The sequence below is a fragment of the Hyperoodon ampullatus genome (assembly GCF_949752795.1).
Source record: "Hyperoodon ampullatus genome assembly, chromosome: 1".
Classification (NCBI taxonomy): Eukaryota; Metazoa; Chordata; class Mammalia; order Artiodactyla; family Ziphiidae; genus Hyperoodon; species Hyperoodon ampullatus.
In genome coordinates, this window is record NC_136914.1 from 180,743,499 (window position 1) to 180,758,388 (window position 14,890).

Genomic DNA, 14,890 nt, shown 5'->3' on the forward strand with positions numbered 1-14,890 from the left:
TGAGTTGCCTAACCTAGATCAGCCCACACTCAGCTGACCCATAGATGTGTGAGAAATAAATGCTCATTTTAGTATAACACCGAGATGTTGAGATTTTTTGTTATGCACCATTATTCCAAAAATAGCCAACTGATACAAGCAACTTTTCTCCTTTTAGCTTCATCAGCCTCCCAAGAAGGCTGTGTAACTTGTGTCATCAAATTCCCTGTATAAAATCACTTTTTTTTTTTTTTTTTTTGTGGTACATGGGCCTCTCACTGTGTGGCCTCTCCTGTTGCGGAGCACAGGCTCCGGACGCACAGGCTCAGCGGCCATGGCTCACGGGCCTAGCTGCTCCACGGCATGTGGGATCTTCCCGGACCGGGGCACGAACCCGTGTCCCCTGCATCGGCAGGTGGACTCTCAACCACTGTGCCACCAGGGAAGCCCCCTAAAATCACTCTTTGCTAAGAATTCTTCTTCTGGGAGAAGAATTCTGAGAAAATAATTATTCTTCTGCTTGAATCAGAGTTATGTTCATTGCTGAGAACAACTAGAAAACCTGAATAAAATACAGAAAACTTCTTTGCTGAAGAGCTGCCAAGTCGACAAACATTTGATGGGCCATGATCTCAGAAGAAGGAAAACACAAGAAGATGAGCTGACGTTCTGTGAACCACATTTCCCTTCAGGAAACTTGCTGATTCTAGTTAAGAGGCTGAGCATTTGGACAGAGGTCCATGGCTAAGAGGCAGAAAAGGCAGCAGAGGCCCTGGAGCTGGAGAGACAAGACACTGGAGATTGGGGTTGCCAAGGCAGCTGGGGCTGGAGGGGCCAAGATGTCAGATAAAAGGGAGACACAGAAAAGAAATTCTAGGGAATTCCATGGCGGTCCAGTGGTTAGGACTCGGCACTTTCACTGCAGTGGCCCAGGTTCATTCACCATTCTGGGAACTAAGATCCTGGAAGGCATGCTGCATGGCCAAAAAAAAAAAAAAAAAAAGAAAGAAAAGAAAAAGAAGTTCTGAAATGTGAATAACATTTTAAAGCCGTTGAAAGAAAAGGAAATGTCAACTTAGAATTCTATATTCACAAAAGTTTTTGGTGGATTTCTTAGGATTTTCTATATACAAAACCATGTCATCTGCAAATAAATATAGTTTTACTTCTTCCTTCATGATCTGGATGCCTTTTATTTCCTTTTCTTGTCCAGTTACCCAGCCACTGCAATTTGGCAAGAGATAAAGAAGGCATAAAGATTGGAAAGGAAGAAGTAAAACTATCATTCACAGAGAAAGTACAAAGAATCTACAGACAAACTATTACAAGTGACTTGAGCAAGGCCACTCACTAGATACAAAGTCAACATACAAAAATCAATAGAATCTCTCTATATTGGAAACAAACAAATATAAAACACCTAAGAATAAATCCAAGAAAAGAGGTACAAAAACACGTTCCTGAAAACCACAAAACACGTTTAAGGAAACTTGCAAAAAGACTTAAAGAAATAGAGGGATACACCATGTTAATGGGTTGAAGATTCAACATTGTAAAGATACCAAGTGGCCACCGAACTGATCTATATACTCCATGAAGAATCCAACCAAATTCTAGGACTTTTTTGGTGTGGAAATTGAGAAGCTGGTTCTAAATGTTTTATGGAAATGCCAAGGGCTTCATTCTGCTGAGGTCACCTTGTGGACAGTATCGAGATAGCCCAGGCTGGCTGTTGTCTCTGGTCTACGGGAGGCACTTGTGATTTTTTACCCTGACTGCATCTGTAGACGGGGGCCAGTCCAGTATATCACCCCCACCTCCCCATCAGAGCAGAGAGCCTGCCTGTCTCTTGCCATTGAGATTTTTCTACTGTGAGTAGGCCATACCCGTCCATTCTGTCCTGCAAAGGGAAAACTTACCAACTTTTCCAGGTGGCCCTGGAAAGGTCACTGACAGGCATGAACCACCCCTTGAAATGTGGAGGTGGTTGGCACCTATGGTTTCATGACCCCAGGTGAAAGGGGAACAGTTCCATTTTAGTAGCTGGCTATACAAACACACAGAGAATGCCTATTATGTGTGTGCTACAGCACTATTAGAAATTCCTGGAGTGTGGACTACATTAAAAAAATACCCGTGAAATAAGTGAGGAAAAGCAAACACAAGGTATTCTGTGCGTATGGACCACTGCCAGCAAAGCTTATATTTGTGCATCGACAGACAATGGAGATGAAGTCAAAGAGGCACAAACCGACGTCAACATTCACTACTTGCTTTTGCAGAAGTTGCTTCACTGCCTAAGAAAAGAGAAGATTCTCTTTTAAGTGTTGTTCTAATTACACAGTAACGAGGCTTGAATCTGCAAGTTTAGTAGCATTTGGGTGAAAATACAAACTGACTGATAAATAACAGTGACAAGCACAAGGGCTGCCGGTGACCTTGAGTACATCTTCACGGGAAGTTGAGGGAACTTCCATCTTAATGAAGTTTACACCGACACCTACCACAACACAATAATCATAATGGAACTGCTAGGTTTACGGGAAAAGCTTTCAGCCCTATGGGCTATGCTTTGGCCACATGCTTTCACCATTTCATGCCCAAAGTGAGAGTCCCAGGAGCGGACGCCCAGAACCCGTCCACCACTTGGTACCTGGGTGGGCTGCTTTCTCCTGCAGGTGTGAAGCGAGTGAGTCGCGATCCCCAGGAGCCTTTTCTCCCAAGCCGTGCTGCCCAGGCATCCTGGGGACTGTTCCGCACCTACATGCCGATCCAGTTTCTCAGACTGTGCTATTTATTGTGGACCAACCGAAATAACCGCTTTGGGCAGTTCATTTTCTCCGCCAGGCAGAAGGCAGAGAAACCACAGAGGAAAAAAGTGGAGGCTGAGCATCAACACATCATCAGTTTTCCAAGTTTCCCTGGCACTCCATGCAACATGCACAGCTATGCTTTCACTCTACAGAGTATTTCTTCCCAATGCCTGAGATTCCGGTCCAGTTCGAGACTGGGATGACCAGGAGCCAGGATTCCAAGCCCAGGCAGCCCCACGGGTAAAGAAGGATGGAATGAGTCGGGAGGGCCTCTCGTGCTGGTGAGATGTAACCCAGCGGCCGCAACACTGCCCTGGCCAGGGCTCTCTTGTCGTCTCTTCTCTCCTGCACATCGGCACTCGTGATCCCCCGGCTCGGGCTGGTCCTGCAGCCCAGTGAGAATGCTGGATGCAGCGTCCAGGCCTGTGGCTGTCAGGCATGGCCGTGGGGAGACAGGGCTCCTGGAGCAGACCCGAGGTCCCTGCCCGGGTCAGGGCTCAGTGGTGCGGCAAAGCGCGTGCCAGCGCCTCACTAGCTCCTTGGGTTTGCTAAGCATCTCGTTCCAGTGCTCCAGCTCTTTGCCGCGGGTGTACATGTGCGGGCCCACCACCACCCGGCCCAGCTCGTGGCTCCCTGTTGGGGGGCGGGGTGGGAGAACACTGTCATTCTCTGGAGCCCAGAAGCCACATGACCTCAGCCATCCCCAGTGCCTTCCCTCTCTCTCTCTCACTCCTCCCCTCGAAGGAAGTAGCCAGCCCCCTCCCTCTTTAACAGCCTCCAAAGAGGTCTTGACTTTGATCTGGAGTGGCAGCTGGCAGGGGAAGGGAGCCCAGGTGGAGAGCCTGCCTTTCTGTTGGGGCACCCACTCTGCCCCCACCCTCCCGGTGGGCCGTCAAACCTGCCTCACATCAAAGAGCCGAGGGAGGAAGGGGCCCCTCCAGAAGGAAGCCCTCTTCCATCAGCCTACTTGTATATTCAGGGGGAGTATCCAACAATGATTTTCACCCACCAACTACCACAGTGGAGAAGGGGCTTAAGCTCTGGCCCATGAGACCAGCTGGCCCGACAGCTCTGCCTCAGTGACAGTGGACACTGGGGTGGGGGGCAGTATGGGAGAGCAGCCTGGGATAACTCCACCCTCTCATCCACACCGAACCTTACCCAGGACCCTCAAGACTTGTACAGAAGGCATGAGGCAACACAAGGGCACATAAAGACCCACGGCACCAGGTCATTGGGCTGGTGGCAGGTAGCTGTGCCGTCTCACAAACTCTCTGGTGATTTGCCCCAGGAGGCAGTAGCAGAGGCCATCCTTTAACCTCTTTCTAGGGTGCTATGGACAATCAAACCAGAGTAAAGCTGGGTGTGAATCCCAGCTCTCTCACTAGCAAGCTCCGTGTTCTTGGGCAAATATCTCAGTCTCTCTGAGCGCTAGTTTCCTTAGGCGGAGAACAGAAACCATACAGCTCCCTCCAAAGGGTCCGTGCTTCCTGAATGCACAGCAGCTCCTCCTTTGCCCATTGCCCCCACGGCCTGAGGGTAAGGGAGCAGCCTTACTGTCCCCTTCGGCCCTCTGCAGCACTGTCAGGCTGAGGCTCGCCGTGTCCAGCTCGGCAGGGTCGGCCTTGAAGCTGAAGGTCTCGCTGTACACAGGGTTGGCGGAGCCCAGCACAGCTGAAGTTTTCTTGCACTTGACAAACTTGTTGTGGTTCATCAGAGACACCTTGACAAGCACACCTGGGGGGCAGTGCAGACTGCGGGCTAGGAGGGGCGAGCAGGGGCCCAGCCTCCAGCCTGTGGGAGGTCCGGCTGGGAGGGCACATGCCCCGCCTGGGCGCCAGGACCCCATTACTCACAGCTGCTGCAGCCAAAGGGCGTTACAAGAGGAAACGGGGTTGATTAGTGTACTGCCTGCAGCCGGGGAAACGCTCAGCTCCCTTCCTATTCTCTCTGTCTCCTGAACGCACGCACCCAAGGCTCGGCTCGGCTGGCCTTTGTTCCTGGAACCTGGCACCACACTCCCATCCCTCCCCACAGGGGGCGGGTCCTGCCTGCCGGGTGCTCAGGCCTCCTGGGGCCCCTAAACACCTTCTCCTTCAGAGGCCAAGTTTTTTTCGGGGGAGGCTTAGATGGGTTTTGGATCCGCAGGGGAGGGTTGAATGCCCGCTTGCTTACAGTGAGCCAGAGGCAGAGACGCATGGGGGCAGACAACCATCCACTGTGTGGCTGGGGGGCTCACTGTGGGGCGGGACATGCGGGGTGAGCCCGAGCAGGGCTCCTGTGCCCCCAGCTCCCGGGCTCCAGTTGAGTGACCAGCTCTGCATGCAGGGGTGCCCCCGCCACCCCCAGCTCCCGGGGCAGGGGGGCTCAGGGCCTCGTCCTGGAGGAACTGGAACCTTCGCAGAAGGGCGGGGCAGAGTCAGGCAGCGCAGGCAAGAAGCCAAGACACCGCGTTGGGAAAAGGGAAGGACAAACTTGGTCTCAGGTGTCTTAGGGGTCTTGATGGAGGCCAAGGAGATGCAGCCCTGGGATTCACATAACGAAGCAGCTTCTCACGCCCCAGCTGTGCAGAGTGGGAGGGCGTGGCTCTGGAGGCAGTGATGCTCCTGGCAGCATATGCGAGCAGAAGCTGGACAGCGGGGGTGAGGGTCCTAAGCTCACGGGGTGGGCCCTGCCCCAGGGCGAAGGCTTACCGACAAAGCTCGCGTCCTCCTGGAGTTGGAGGCCCTTGGCTCGCAGCACGATCACCGTGAGGCGGCTCAGGCAGTCGTTGTAGCTGAGGCAGAACTGGAGGTCGCCAAACTTGGAGGGAGGCTGGAGAGGCCGAGAGGAAAGCACCCCTGTCACCCTGGTAGGTACTGGAGGCCCCCACGCCCTCCTCCTTCCTCCTGGCAGGCAGGCCCTGGGTACTCCGTGACATAGCCACACTCCCTCCTGGAAGCCCACCCACCATTTTACAGATGGGGAAACTGAGGTCTGGGGAGTTGAAGGGGCACGCTGAAGGTCACACAGTAGTAAGGACCAGAGCTGAGGATTCAAACCCAGGTCTGGGGGATTCCAAGGCCTCTTCTGAGCCACCCGGACCCTCACTGGGGGTTGGGGGAAGAGTAGGTAGTTTCCTTGGCTGGTCCATTTGGGGTGTCATCTTTCACAGCTGTCTGATCTGGATGGGAATCCAAACGTGGATTTTTCAGGATGCTCCAGGTAATCTGACCTCCAGGGCAAAAGAGGCTCAGGCACCCCTCCCTGCCCAGGCTCCACACACCCTCCTTGTCCCACGCAGCTCCGGCCCGGGCCCACCATGCTGAGTCACACTTGTAGGGGTGGTGGGCAGTATGCTGAGGGCTGACACTGGCCAGCAGGTGCTGGGCCACACCTGCTGGCTGTCCACGGTAGTCTGACACATGGTGGCATATGTCTGGTGACCCTGACCTTTACCTCCAGGCTCTCAGCCTCCAGGTCTCTCCAGATGATGCGCCGACAGTCGCCCACCAGGGTCTCCTTCTTCAGGGGGAACAGCACCTGGCCCAGGAGCTGGTGCTTCCTCTGCCTGTCCACGTGGTATACCGAGAACCTCAGCACCCTCTGGGTGACACTCTTGCTGGACACCTGAGGGAGATGAGGGCCCGGCTGGGCTCAGGTGTGGGGTCAGGGGATGGGATGGCGTGGTATGTTCTGGACACAGGATCCTTCCATGAGGGGTGTCTCAACCAGGGACCTGTGCACCCCAAACCCAGGCATCCTCAGGGGACCCTTTGCTGCCATTGGGCCAGTATCCCGGGGAGGTGGCAGGGTGTGCCAGAGCCTTGCCACGCAGAGTGTGCTCCAAGGACCAGCAGCACACACCACCCCCTGGACCTCAGAAGTGCAGGACCTTAGGCTCCACCCAGACCCATGAAGCAGAATCTACACTTTACAGGGCATCCAATGATTTGCCTACACATAAAAGTGTAGGAGGCTCCCGCACTGGAGCCCAGGAAACCCGCCTGTCTCTGCTACCTGAGTTGGGCACCTGAACAGTCCTCTCCCTGAGACTCAGTCTCCTCACCTGTAAAATGGGATAATGTTTCTTACTCTCTGGGTTATAAAACCACGAATGGCAGATGGTTAATTAATATTGATTTTCTTCTCTTCTTCTTCTCCTTCCCCTTCTCCCATAAAGCACAGAGAGGCCAGGAGCAAGTGATGGGTGTAACTATGCAAGCATGATTTGTGGCTGATCCAAGCCTCCCCACCTTGGATCTGGATGTCCTAAGAGGAGCAGGTTCACCTGTGAATTCTCACAGCCTCGGCACCAGCAGGACAGCCAGGGGCTGGGCCGCATGCCGCCTCTCTTCTCAGTGCTCAGCCCCAGAAGAAGGCAGGAATCACACTCTTCCCAGATGCAGACTGGCCTCTCCTTACCTTGCCAACCAGCCTGCTGCCCTGCTCTTAAAAATGTTTGTCCAGGGCCTCTCAGCAGCTCTTGATCGCTGGCTTCGCATAAGGGCCCCAGTCACCTGCTGAGGCTCCCAGGCCGCCGTGAGCTTGGCTCAGTGCCCTGGCAGCCTCAGCACCTCCAGACCCTGAGCTCATCCGCCCACCATGCTGCCAAGGCACCACCTGCCGCAAGATGGCTCTCAGGTCCTGCTCTGGCTTCTGACGGGACGGGTGAGTTCCTGCCCCCACCCCAAGGGGCCTGGGGGGGTCTCCCCCTCCGCCTTCTGTGGATAACCTTGCCAGAGAGCTCCTCGTGTTCCAGGGCTTTGGGGTGCCTCCCTGAGCCCCATGAGCCAGCGCCTGGCATTCAGTGGGTTTTTCTGTTTCTCACCTCCAGGCAACCTGGACAGAAGGAGCCTAGCCCTCTGGCCCCTCATCCCTCAAGTCTCTCATCTTCCCCCACCATTCAAGGGTGAGGGCTCTTGTACACCCTGACCTGGCAGGAGGGGTAAAGCAGAGCCTGTGGCACAGGGGTCCTGGGGGCTGCAGGGCCGTGGTTAGCACAGAAGGCTGGGGCTCTCCTGCAGAATGTCTGTCCTTCCCAGGAGGCAGAGGGCCCCAGACCCTGCCCGCTCTGGAGGCCATACCTGAAAGATGAAGTGCTCATCGAACTGTGGGCTGGTTGTTCTACATTTGGTCTTGGACTGGAGGAAGCACCGCTCATCCGGTAGCAGATGGAGCCTCACCAGGGGGCTACAGGTCTCTGAGTGGGCTTGCAGCCGCTGTGCCTTGATCAGGCCCACCAGCAGTCGCTCAGCCTGCTGCTGGTATTCCACAGAGAACCACAGCCGCCCCAGGCAGCCCTCAGGGAAGTGGGTCTCACTTTTGTCCTCCGGGATCTTGTAGAGCTCTGGATTGATGGTCCCCACCACGCATGCGTCTCCTACAACACAGGGGCTGGGAGGACTGGCAGGCCAGGGGAAGGCAGGGGCATGGGGGACAGCAAGCTCTGGGCTCCACTGCCACACCTCTCCTGGCCCAGCCCTTCCTGGCTGAGCTTTGACCAGGCAGTTCACTGGCCTCTCCTGACCACGTTCGCCCCGCTCTCTTCTCCAGACTGAACACAGCCCCTCTCTCTAGTGCAGCTCCCCCAAGAGGCTTTTTCAGCACTAAGGCATTCTACATCCAGACCTGCTCCTCCCTGGGGGCTCCTAGCAGAGGCCACAGTATTCATTCAACCCCTGCCCCCGTGACTGACCCCCACCCCCAGAGGTCAGGGCCTGCAGGGCGGGGCACAGTTCCCAGCATCTGGCCTGGCCCCTTTCCGTGGTGTCCAGAGGGTGTCTCAGTAATACAGTGTTGTCCCTTTTCTTCCTCTTTAAATTAGAAGGGCCTAGCTGATTACTGGGTGGTTCCTGGGGAGGTCTTCAGAGCAAAGAGGTAGGCAGAAAGCTTTGTGCCCAGCTTCCACCATGCTGCCTTCTAGATTGGCCAACCCATCATCCTGAAGCAGGACACAGCACAGGTTCTGCACCCAGGAACACTGGGGTTCCAATTCCAGATCTGTTGCTTACTGCCTCTGTGACCTTGGGCAAGGCACTGTTAACCTCTGGAGCCTCGGTTTTTTAATGTGTAAAATGGGGTGATAATCCCTCCCCCAGCCCCAGAGTTATGGTCTAACTCCAAAATGGCACATGAAGCCATATCTGGCCCAGGCTGGGGTGCAGCAGGCATTTGGTAAACCCAAGCACCTGGAAACAGTGGTCATTGGGCAACTCTGGCATCCCCAGGCCCATCCAGGCTCTTTTCTGGAGCCAGGCCCATGAAACCAGATGGGTCCGCCCTGGCCTGAGCAGACCATGACCCCTGGGGCAGGCCCTGGTGGGCACACTCACCAAGATTGCTGCGGGTGGCATGAGGCAGGAGCTCCGGGGCTGGGCAGGGGTCCTGTGGGGGCTGGGCCCACTCTCTGCTGCTCAGGGGCACCCAGTCTTGGCTTTGGAGGGAAGGGGGCACCACGAATGGTACACCCGGTGGCCTGTCCAGAGGCAGGGAGATGACACGTAGGTGGCTAGTGAAGTGTGGCCTCAGAGCGCTCAGCCCAGAGGGGTTGAGTGCCAGGCGCTGGAGGAGAAAAAGCCAGCAGAAGCCAGGAGGAGGCAAGAGCACCATTTTCTGGGCCCACACCAGGGCACGCGCGCGCGCACACACACACACACACACACACACACACAGCCAGAGGCAACACCTCCGTCTGCCCACAGCAGTGCTGAGTTGGAGAAGGAGCACAGCTTCCGGAGTAGGCCTGCCTGGGTTTGAATGCCTGTTCTGCCACTTCCTAGTTGTGCTATCTGGACCCATTACTTATGTCCACTGAGCCTCACTTTCCTTAGCTGGAAAACGGGCTTCATAACACCTGCCTCACAGCTGTGGTGAGAATTCTGGGGTTTCTTTGTGATAGCTCCCGGACTGCTGACAGCACAGAGGAGGCCCTCCATAAACAGACCTTTCCTTCCCCACGCCGCTCCAGGGGAAATGCCACAGGGAGGGCCCGAAGCAAGAGCAGGAGCTCCCTTGGCCCCAAGGCCCCAATCCTGCCTCACCTGCTTGCCTGGGTCCTGGCATCCAGTGGGCAGAGCTTGTGTCCCTGTGTGCTGGAGGCAGCCGTGGTCCCTGACAGCTCCTCATAGGCGAACGTGGAGCAAAGCCTCTTCCAGAGACACCGGCTCACCACCATCAACAGCAGCAGTAGCAGCAGTCCCCCAAGGATGCCCCCAATCACCAGGGCCACCTGCTCTAGGGGCAGACACCACCGGAATGTGATGCCTGGGGAAGGCCACTCCCCTTTACACCACTGGCAGGCTGGGGACAGAATTTGAGCAGCAAGCCCACCCCCCTGGGTTGGACCCCAGGGATAACATAGAAGAAGCAGGTTTAATGTATCTGCTGGGGAGGGGTGCTGCTGGCTGGGCTCTGCTGGGTCTCAAGGAGAAACCATTTCCCTTACGGTCCTAGTGCCCTGGGCAGAGCTTTCTGATTTCCCTTGGAAATCAGCTGGCCCGGGACTTGGGATGCTGGGTGAAATGAACCATTTCCTTGTGCTTCTGCGTAGAAATTAACCCTTCTCTTTTCAGAACCTCCATCTTCCCTGGACTCCTGTTCAGGCTTGAGGGTGAGCTGGGCACCCTGCACTTAAGGAAAGCAGGGGAAGGGATGACGCCCTGGGTGGCACTCGGAGCTCTACCCTTTGGGTCCTGGAACCTGCTGAGAGGCTGGACTGTAGCTTGAATTCTGTAACTTTCTCTAAAAACCGCTCCCTCCGCCCAGCCCTCTCTCACAGCAAGCCCACTTAGCGGAGTCAGTGGGAGGTGGTGGAGGGGATGTGGATGAGGATGGGAGCAGCGAGCGTGAGAAACCAAAACACAGGCACTCTGCTACCGGCACCTGCACCCCACACATGCCCGGACCTGGGAGGCTTCAGTCTGAGCCGGCTGAGAGAGCTCGGACCCTCGATCCTGCGCTAAGCAAGGAAGGTCCCCCTTTCGGGTCACGCGCGGGCGCGGGTCTTCCCAGGCTCTGGGGTCAGGACCCGGTTGGGTGGTGAGAAGGAAAGACACCCACACCTCCTGACCCGCAGCTAGCTGCGAGGAGCGGGCCTTACGCTCCATCCCCGCACCCCGCTAGGAGCGGGAGGAAAGGCAGGGCTGCGCCCCAGCAGAGGCCCGCGGGGTGAGGGAAAGTGCTGCAACGGGTGGCTGAGGGGCCGGGGCGCGGAGCGCGGCGCCGGGGTAGCGGGTGAGGAGGCGAGGGTACTTACCTTCCATGGGGCTGCTCTGGCCGGCCATTGGGGCGCGGGCCCCGGGCTCGGTCGCGCCAGTCTCCGCGCCTCCCGCCGCTGCCGCCGCCGCCGCAGCTGCAGCCGGGCGGGTTTTTAAAGCGCCGAGCGGGGCCGTCGGGCGGACGCGGGGACCAGTACCTCGTTGCGCTCCGGTCAGCAAAGAACGGCGGGGGCAGGGACCCAGCTCCCGGAGGCCGCGGCTCCGCCCCTGCCCGGCCCTGGTCGTGGCCCTGGAAGGGCGCGGAGCCGACCATACGCTCCCGGAACCGAAGGGCTCCGCCCGGGGCGGGGCGCCCGGGCCTCCCCGCGGCTGAGGCGCGAGGCCAGGCTTCCCGGGCGCAGAGCTAAAGACTTCTCCGCCCGCGTCTGGTAGACGGCTTCGCACCTGGCTCTTCACCCCTGGCGGCCTTGGCACGCGCTGTGCCCGTCTAGGAATGTGCCTCCACCTTCCGCAGATCCTCTGCAGACTGAGGCCCAACTCCAACCCCTGCTCCCGGGAGCTTTCGCGGATTCCAGGGCCGAGTCTCCGCGCCCTGTCCGGCCCCGGCGCTGCGGTCTGACCGTGGGGGCGCGCAGGGCAGCGCCCAGGTTTACAAGTTGGCCGGCTCAATAGACACAGACAGCAATGAGGCGTTGGAGAGCGCAGATTCCGCAGCTCAGTTGGGTTAATAATAGTACTCCCTCTAGGGTTAATGTATCTAATGTATTCAGATCGGTGACTGGCCCAAGGTTGGGAGAGCGCGTGCCAGCCTCTATTGTGATTTTCTGACGGAGGGCGGTTTCGCCTAGGCCTCCTCCCTACTCTGCACCCACAGTAACCTTTGTGTTTTTTTTTTTTTTTTTTTTTTGGCCCAGCCGTGAGGCTTTTGGGATCTTAGTTCCGCGACCAGGGATCCAACGCGTGTCACCTGCAGTGGAAGCGAGGAGTCCTAACCACCCACTGTCACTATTTCTATAGTGATTACCGTCAGACCGCAGGGGCTACGCCAATGGAGGCTGCTGAACGCAGCCTTGACGGAGAGGCTGGAGTAAAGGCCCTCCTGGTCCGCAGCCCGCTCTCACCCAGCGTGCAACCCCGTAGAGGATGAGCACTCTCCCAGGGCCCGCACGGCGTCCCTGCGGAGAGCATTTGTGGGAGCGACTTAGACTTCAAAGCATCTGTAAGTGGGGAAGGAAAGGAAGATATTTGTGGGCGGAGGGAGGGTCGGTCTTGTTGTTTCACGGTCTTGAAGGTTGTGTCCAAAGACAGAGGCTGAGCCTGGACCTTGCTCCCAAGTGACACCTGTGCCTATCAAGGGAAGGAGGAGGCGGGGTAGACAAGGTGAAGAGCCCACCAGTCTGTCAGTGTGCCTTAGGCCCCGCCCTGCCTGAGCCCTAAATGACCTGAGGTGGGAGGGGTGGTGAACAGGGATTCCCCTCCCTTCAGGGGAAGGGGTTTGTCTGGGAGCCTTTGGTCGCTAGAGTGAAGAGGAAGTGTGGTCAGTCTTTTTCAGGATCTAGATGGGCGTGGGGTGGTGAGAAGATGGGGCCCCGAAAGTGTCCCGGAGGAGTGGGACCGCTCATTCCACTCCACCCCTCACCCTGCTAGGTGGAGGCAGGGCATTTCCTCCACTGCCCCTTCCCCTCCCTCCGCGACGAGTCTTATTGGCTGGAGTGTCTGGAAGACCTGAGGCCCTGACCTCCGCTTTCACCAGGCTGGAGATGGGGGCGGTGTCTCAGGAAATGGGGCCTTAGTGGCCCCAGACCTCCCCGTCTTTCCCCTCAGGTCTGAACTGGATGTCTGTGTTAGTTTCCTGTTGCTGCTGTAACAAATAACCACAAATTTAGTGGTTAAAAAACACAAATATATTACCTTACAGTTCTGGACGGCAGAAGACTAAAATGGGCCTGCAGGGCTGCTTCCCTTCCAGAGTCTGGGGAAAATCCATTTCCTGACCTTTCCCAGCTTCTAGAAGCTGGATTCATCTTCAAAGCCAGCAGCAGTTCTTTCTAATATCTCTGACTTCCTGTCATCTACATATCTACTTTTTCTGCCTTTTTTTTTTTCAATTTTATTGGAGTATAGTTGATTTACAATGTTGTGTTAGTTTCAGGTGTACAACAAAGTGATTCAGTTATACATATACATATATTAATTCTTTTTCAGATTCTTTTCCCATATTGGTTATTACAGAATGTTAAGTAGAGTTCACTGTGCTATAGAGTGGGTCCTTGTTGGTTATCTATGTTATATATAATAGTGTGTGTATTCTAACCCCAAGCTCCTAATTTATCCCTCCCACCCACATTTGCCCTTTGTTAACCATAAGTTTGTTTTCAAAATCTGTGAGTCTGTTTCTATTTTGTAAATAAGTTTATTTATATCATTTTAAAAAAATTAGATTCCACATATGAGTGATATCGTATCATATTTGTCTTTCTCTGCCTGACTTACTTAGTATGATAATCTCTAGGTCTATCCATGTTGCTGCAAGTGGCATTATTTCGTTCTTTTTTATGGCTGAGTAATATTCCATTGTATATATGTACCACATCTTCTTTATCCATTCATCTGTCAATGGACATTTAGGTTGCTTGCATGTCTTGGCCATTGTAAATAGTGCTGCAGTGAACATGGGGGTGGATGTATCTTTTTGAATTATGGTTTTCTCCAGATATATGCCCAGGAATGGGATTGCTGGATCATATGGTAGTTCTATTTTTAGTTTTTTAAGGAACCTCCATACTATTCTCCATAGTAGCTGTACCAATTTACATTCCCACCAACAGTTTAGGAGGGTTCCCTTTTCTCCACACTCTCTCCAGCATTTATTGTTTGTAAACTTTTTGATGATGGCCATTCTGACTGGTGTAAGGTGGTACCTCGTAGCGTTGATTTGCATTTCTCTAATAATTAGTGATGTTGAACATTTTTTCATGTGCTTTTTGGCCATCTGTATGTCTTCTTTGGAGAAATGTCTATTTAGATCTTCTGCTCATTTTTTGATTGGGTTGTTTATTTATTTATTTTTTTGACATAGAGCTGCATGAGCTGTTTGTATATTTTGGAGATTAAACCCTCCTCGGTTAGTTTGTTTGCAAATATTTTCTCCCATTCTGTGGGTTGTCTTTTTATTTTGTTTATGGTTTCCTTTGCTGTGCAAAAGCTTTTGAGTTTAATTAGTCCCATTTGTTTATTTTTGTTTTTATTTTCATTACGCTAGGAGGTGGATCCACAAAGATATTGCTGCAATTAATGTCAAAGAGTGTTCTGCCTGTGTTTTCCTCTAAGAGTTTTACAGTGTCCAGCCTTACATTTAAGTCCTTGATCCATTCTGAGTTTATTTTTGTGTATGGTGTTAGAGACTATTCTAATTTCATTCTTTTACATGTTCCCGTCCAGTTTTCCCAGCATCACTTATTGAAGAGGCTGTCTTTTCTCCATTGTGTATTCTTGCCTTCTTTGTCGCAGATTAATTGACCAAAGGTGCTGTCTCCCTCTTTCCTTTATTTTTTTTTTGGCCTCACTGCATGGCTTGCAGGATCTTAGTTCCCTGACCAGGGATCGAACCTGCACCCCCTGCAGTGGAAGCATGGAGTCTTAACCACTGGACCACCAGGGAAGTCCCCTTCTTTCTTATAAGAACCTTTGTGATTACATGGGGCCCACCCAGATAATCCAGGATAATCTCTCCATCTCAAGGTCCTTTTTTTTTTTTTTTAATTGGGGAATAGTTGTTTTACAATGTTGAGTTAGTTTCTACTGTACAGCGAAGTGGAGTTCCCTGTGCTATACAGCAGGTTCTCATTAGTTATCTATTTTATACATATTAGTGTATATATGTCAATCCCATCTCCCTTT

General features: G+C 54.1%; 1 protein-coding gene across 1 annotated transcript; it reads right to left on the reverse strand.

The window, feature by feature from the left end:
- Positions 1–2,254: 2,254 nt before the first annotated feature.
- Positions 2,255–10,879, reverse strand: SYT15B (synaptotagmin 15B; the record flags this gene model as incomplete). The annotated part of the gene is given in 9 exon segments (XM_079711712.1): positions 2,255–3,425; positions 4,350–4,590; positions 4,592–4,653; positions 5,486–5,606; positions 6,231–6,401; positions 7,859–8,154; positions 9,107–9,249; positions 9,815–10,107; positions 10,679–10,879. Coding segments are annotated over 9 exon segments (1,671 nt in total). The 3' UTR covers positions 2,255–3,282.
- Between the last annotated feature and the right edge of the window lie 4,011 nt (positions 10,880–14,890).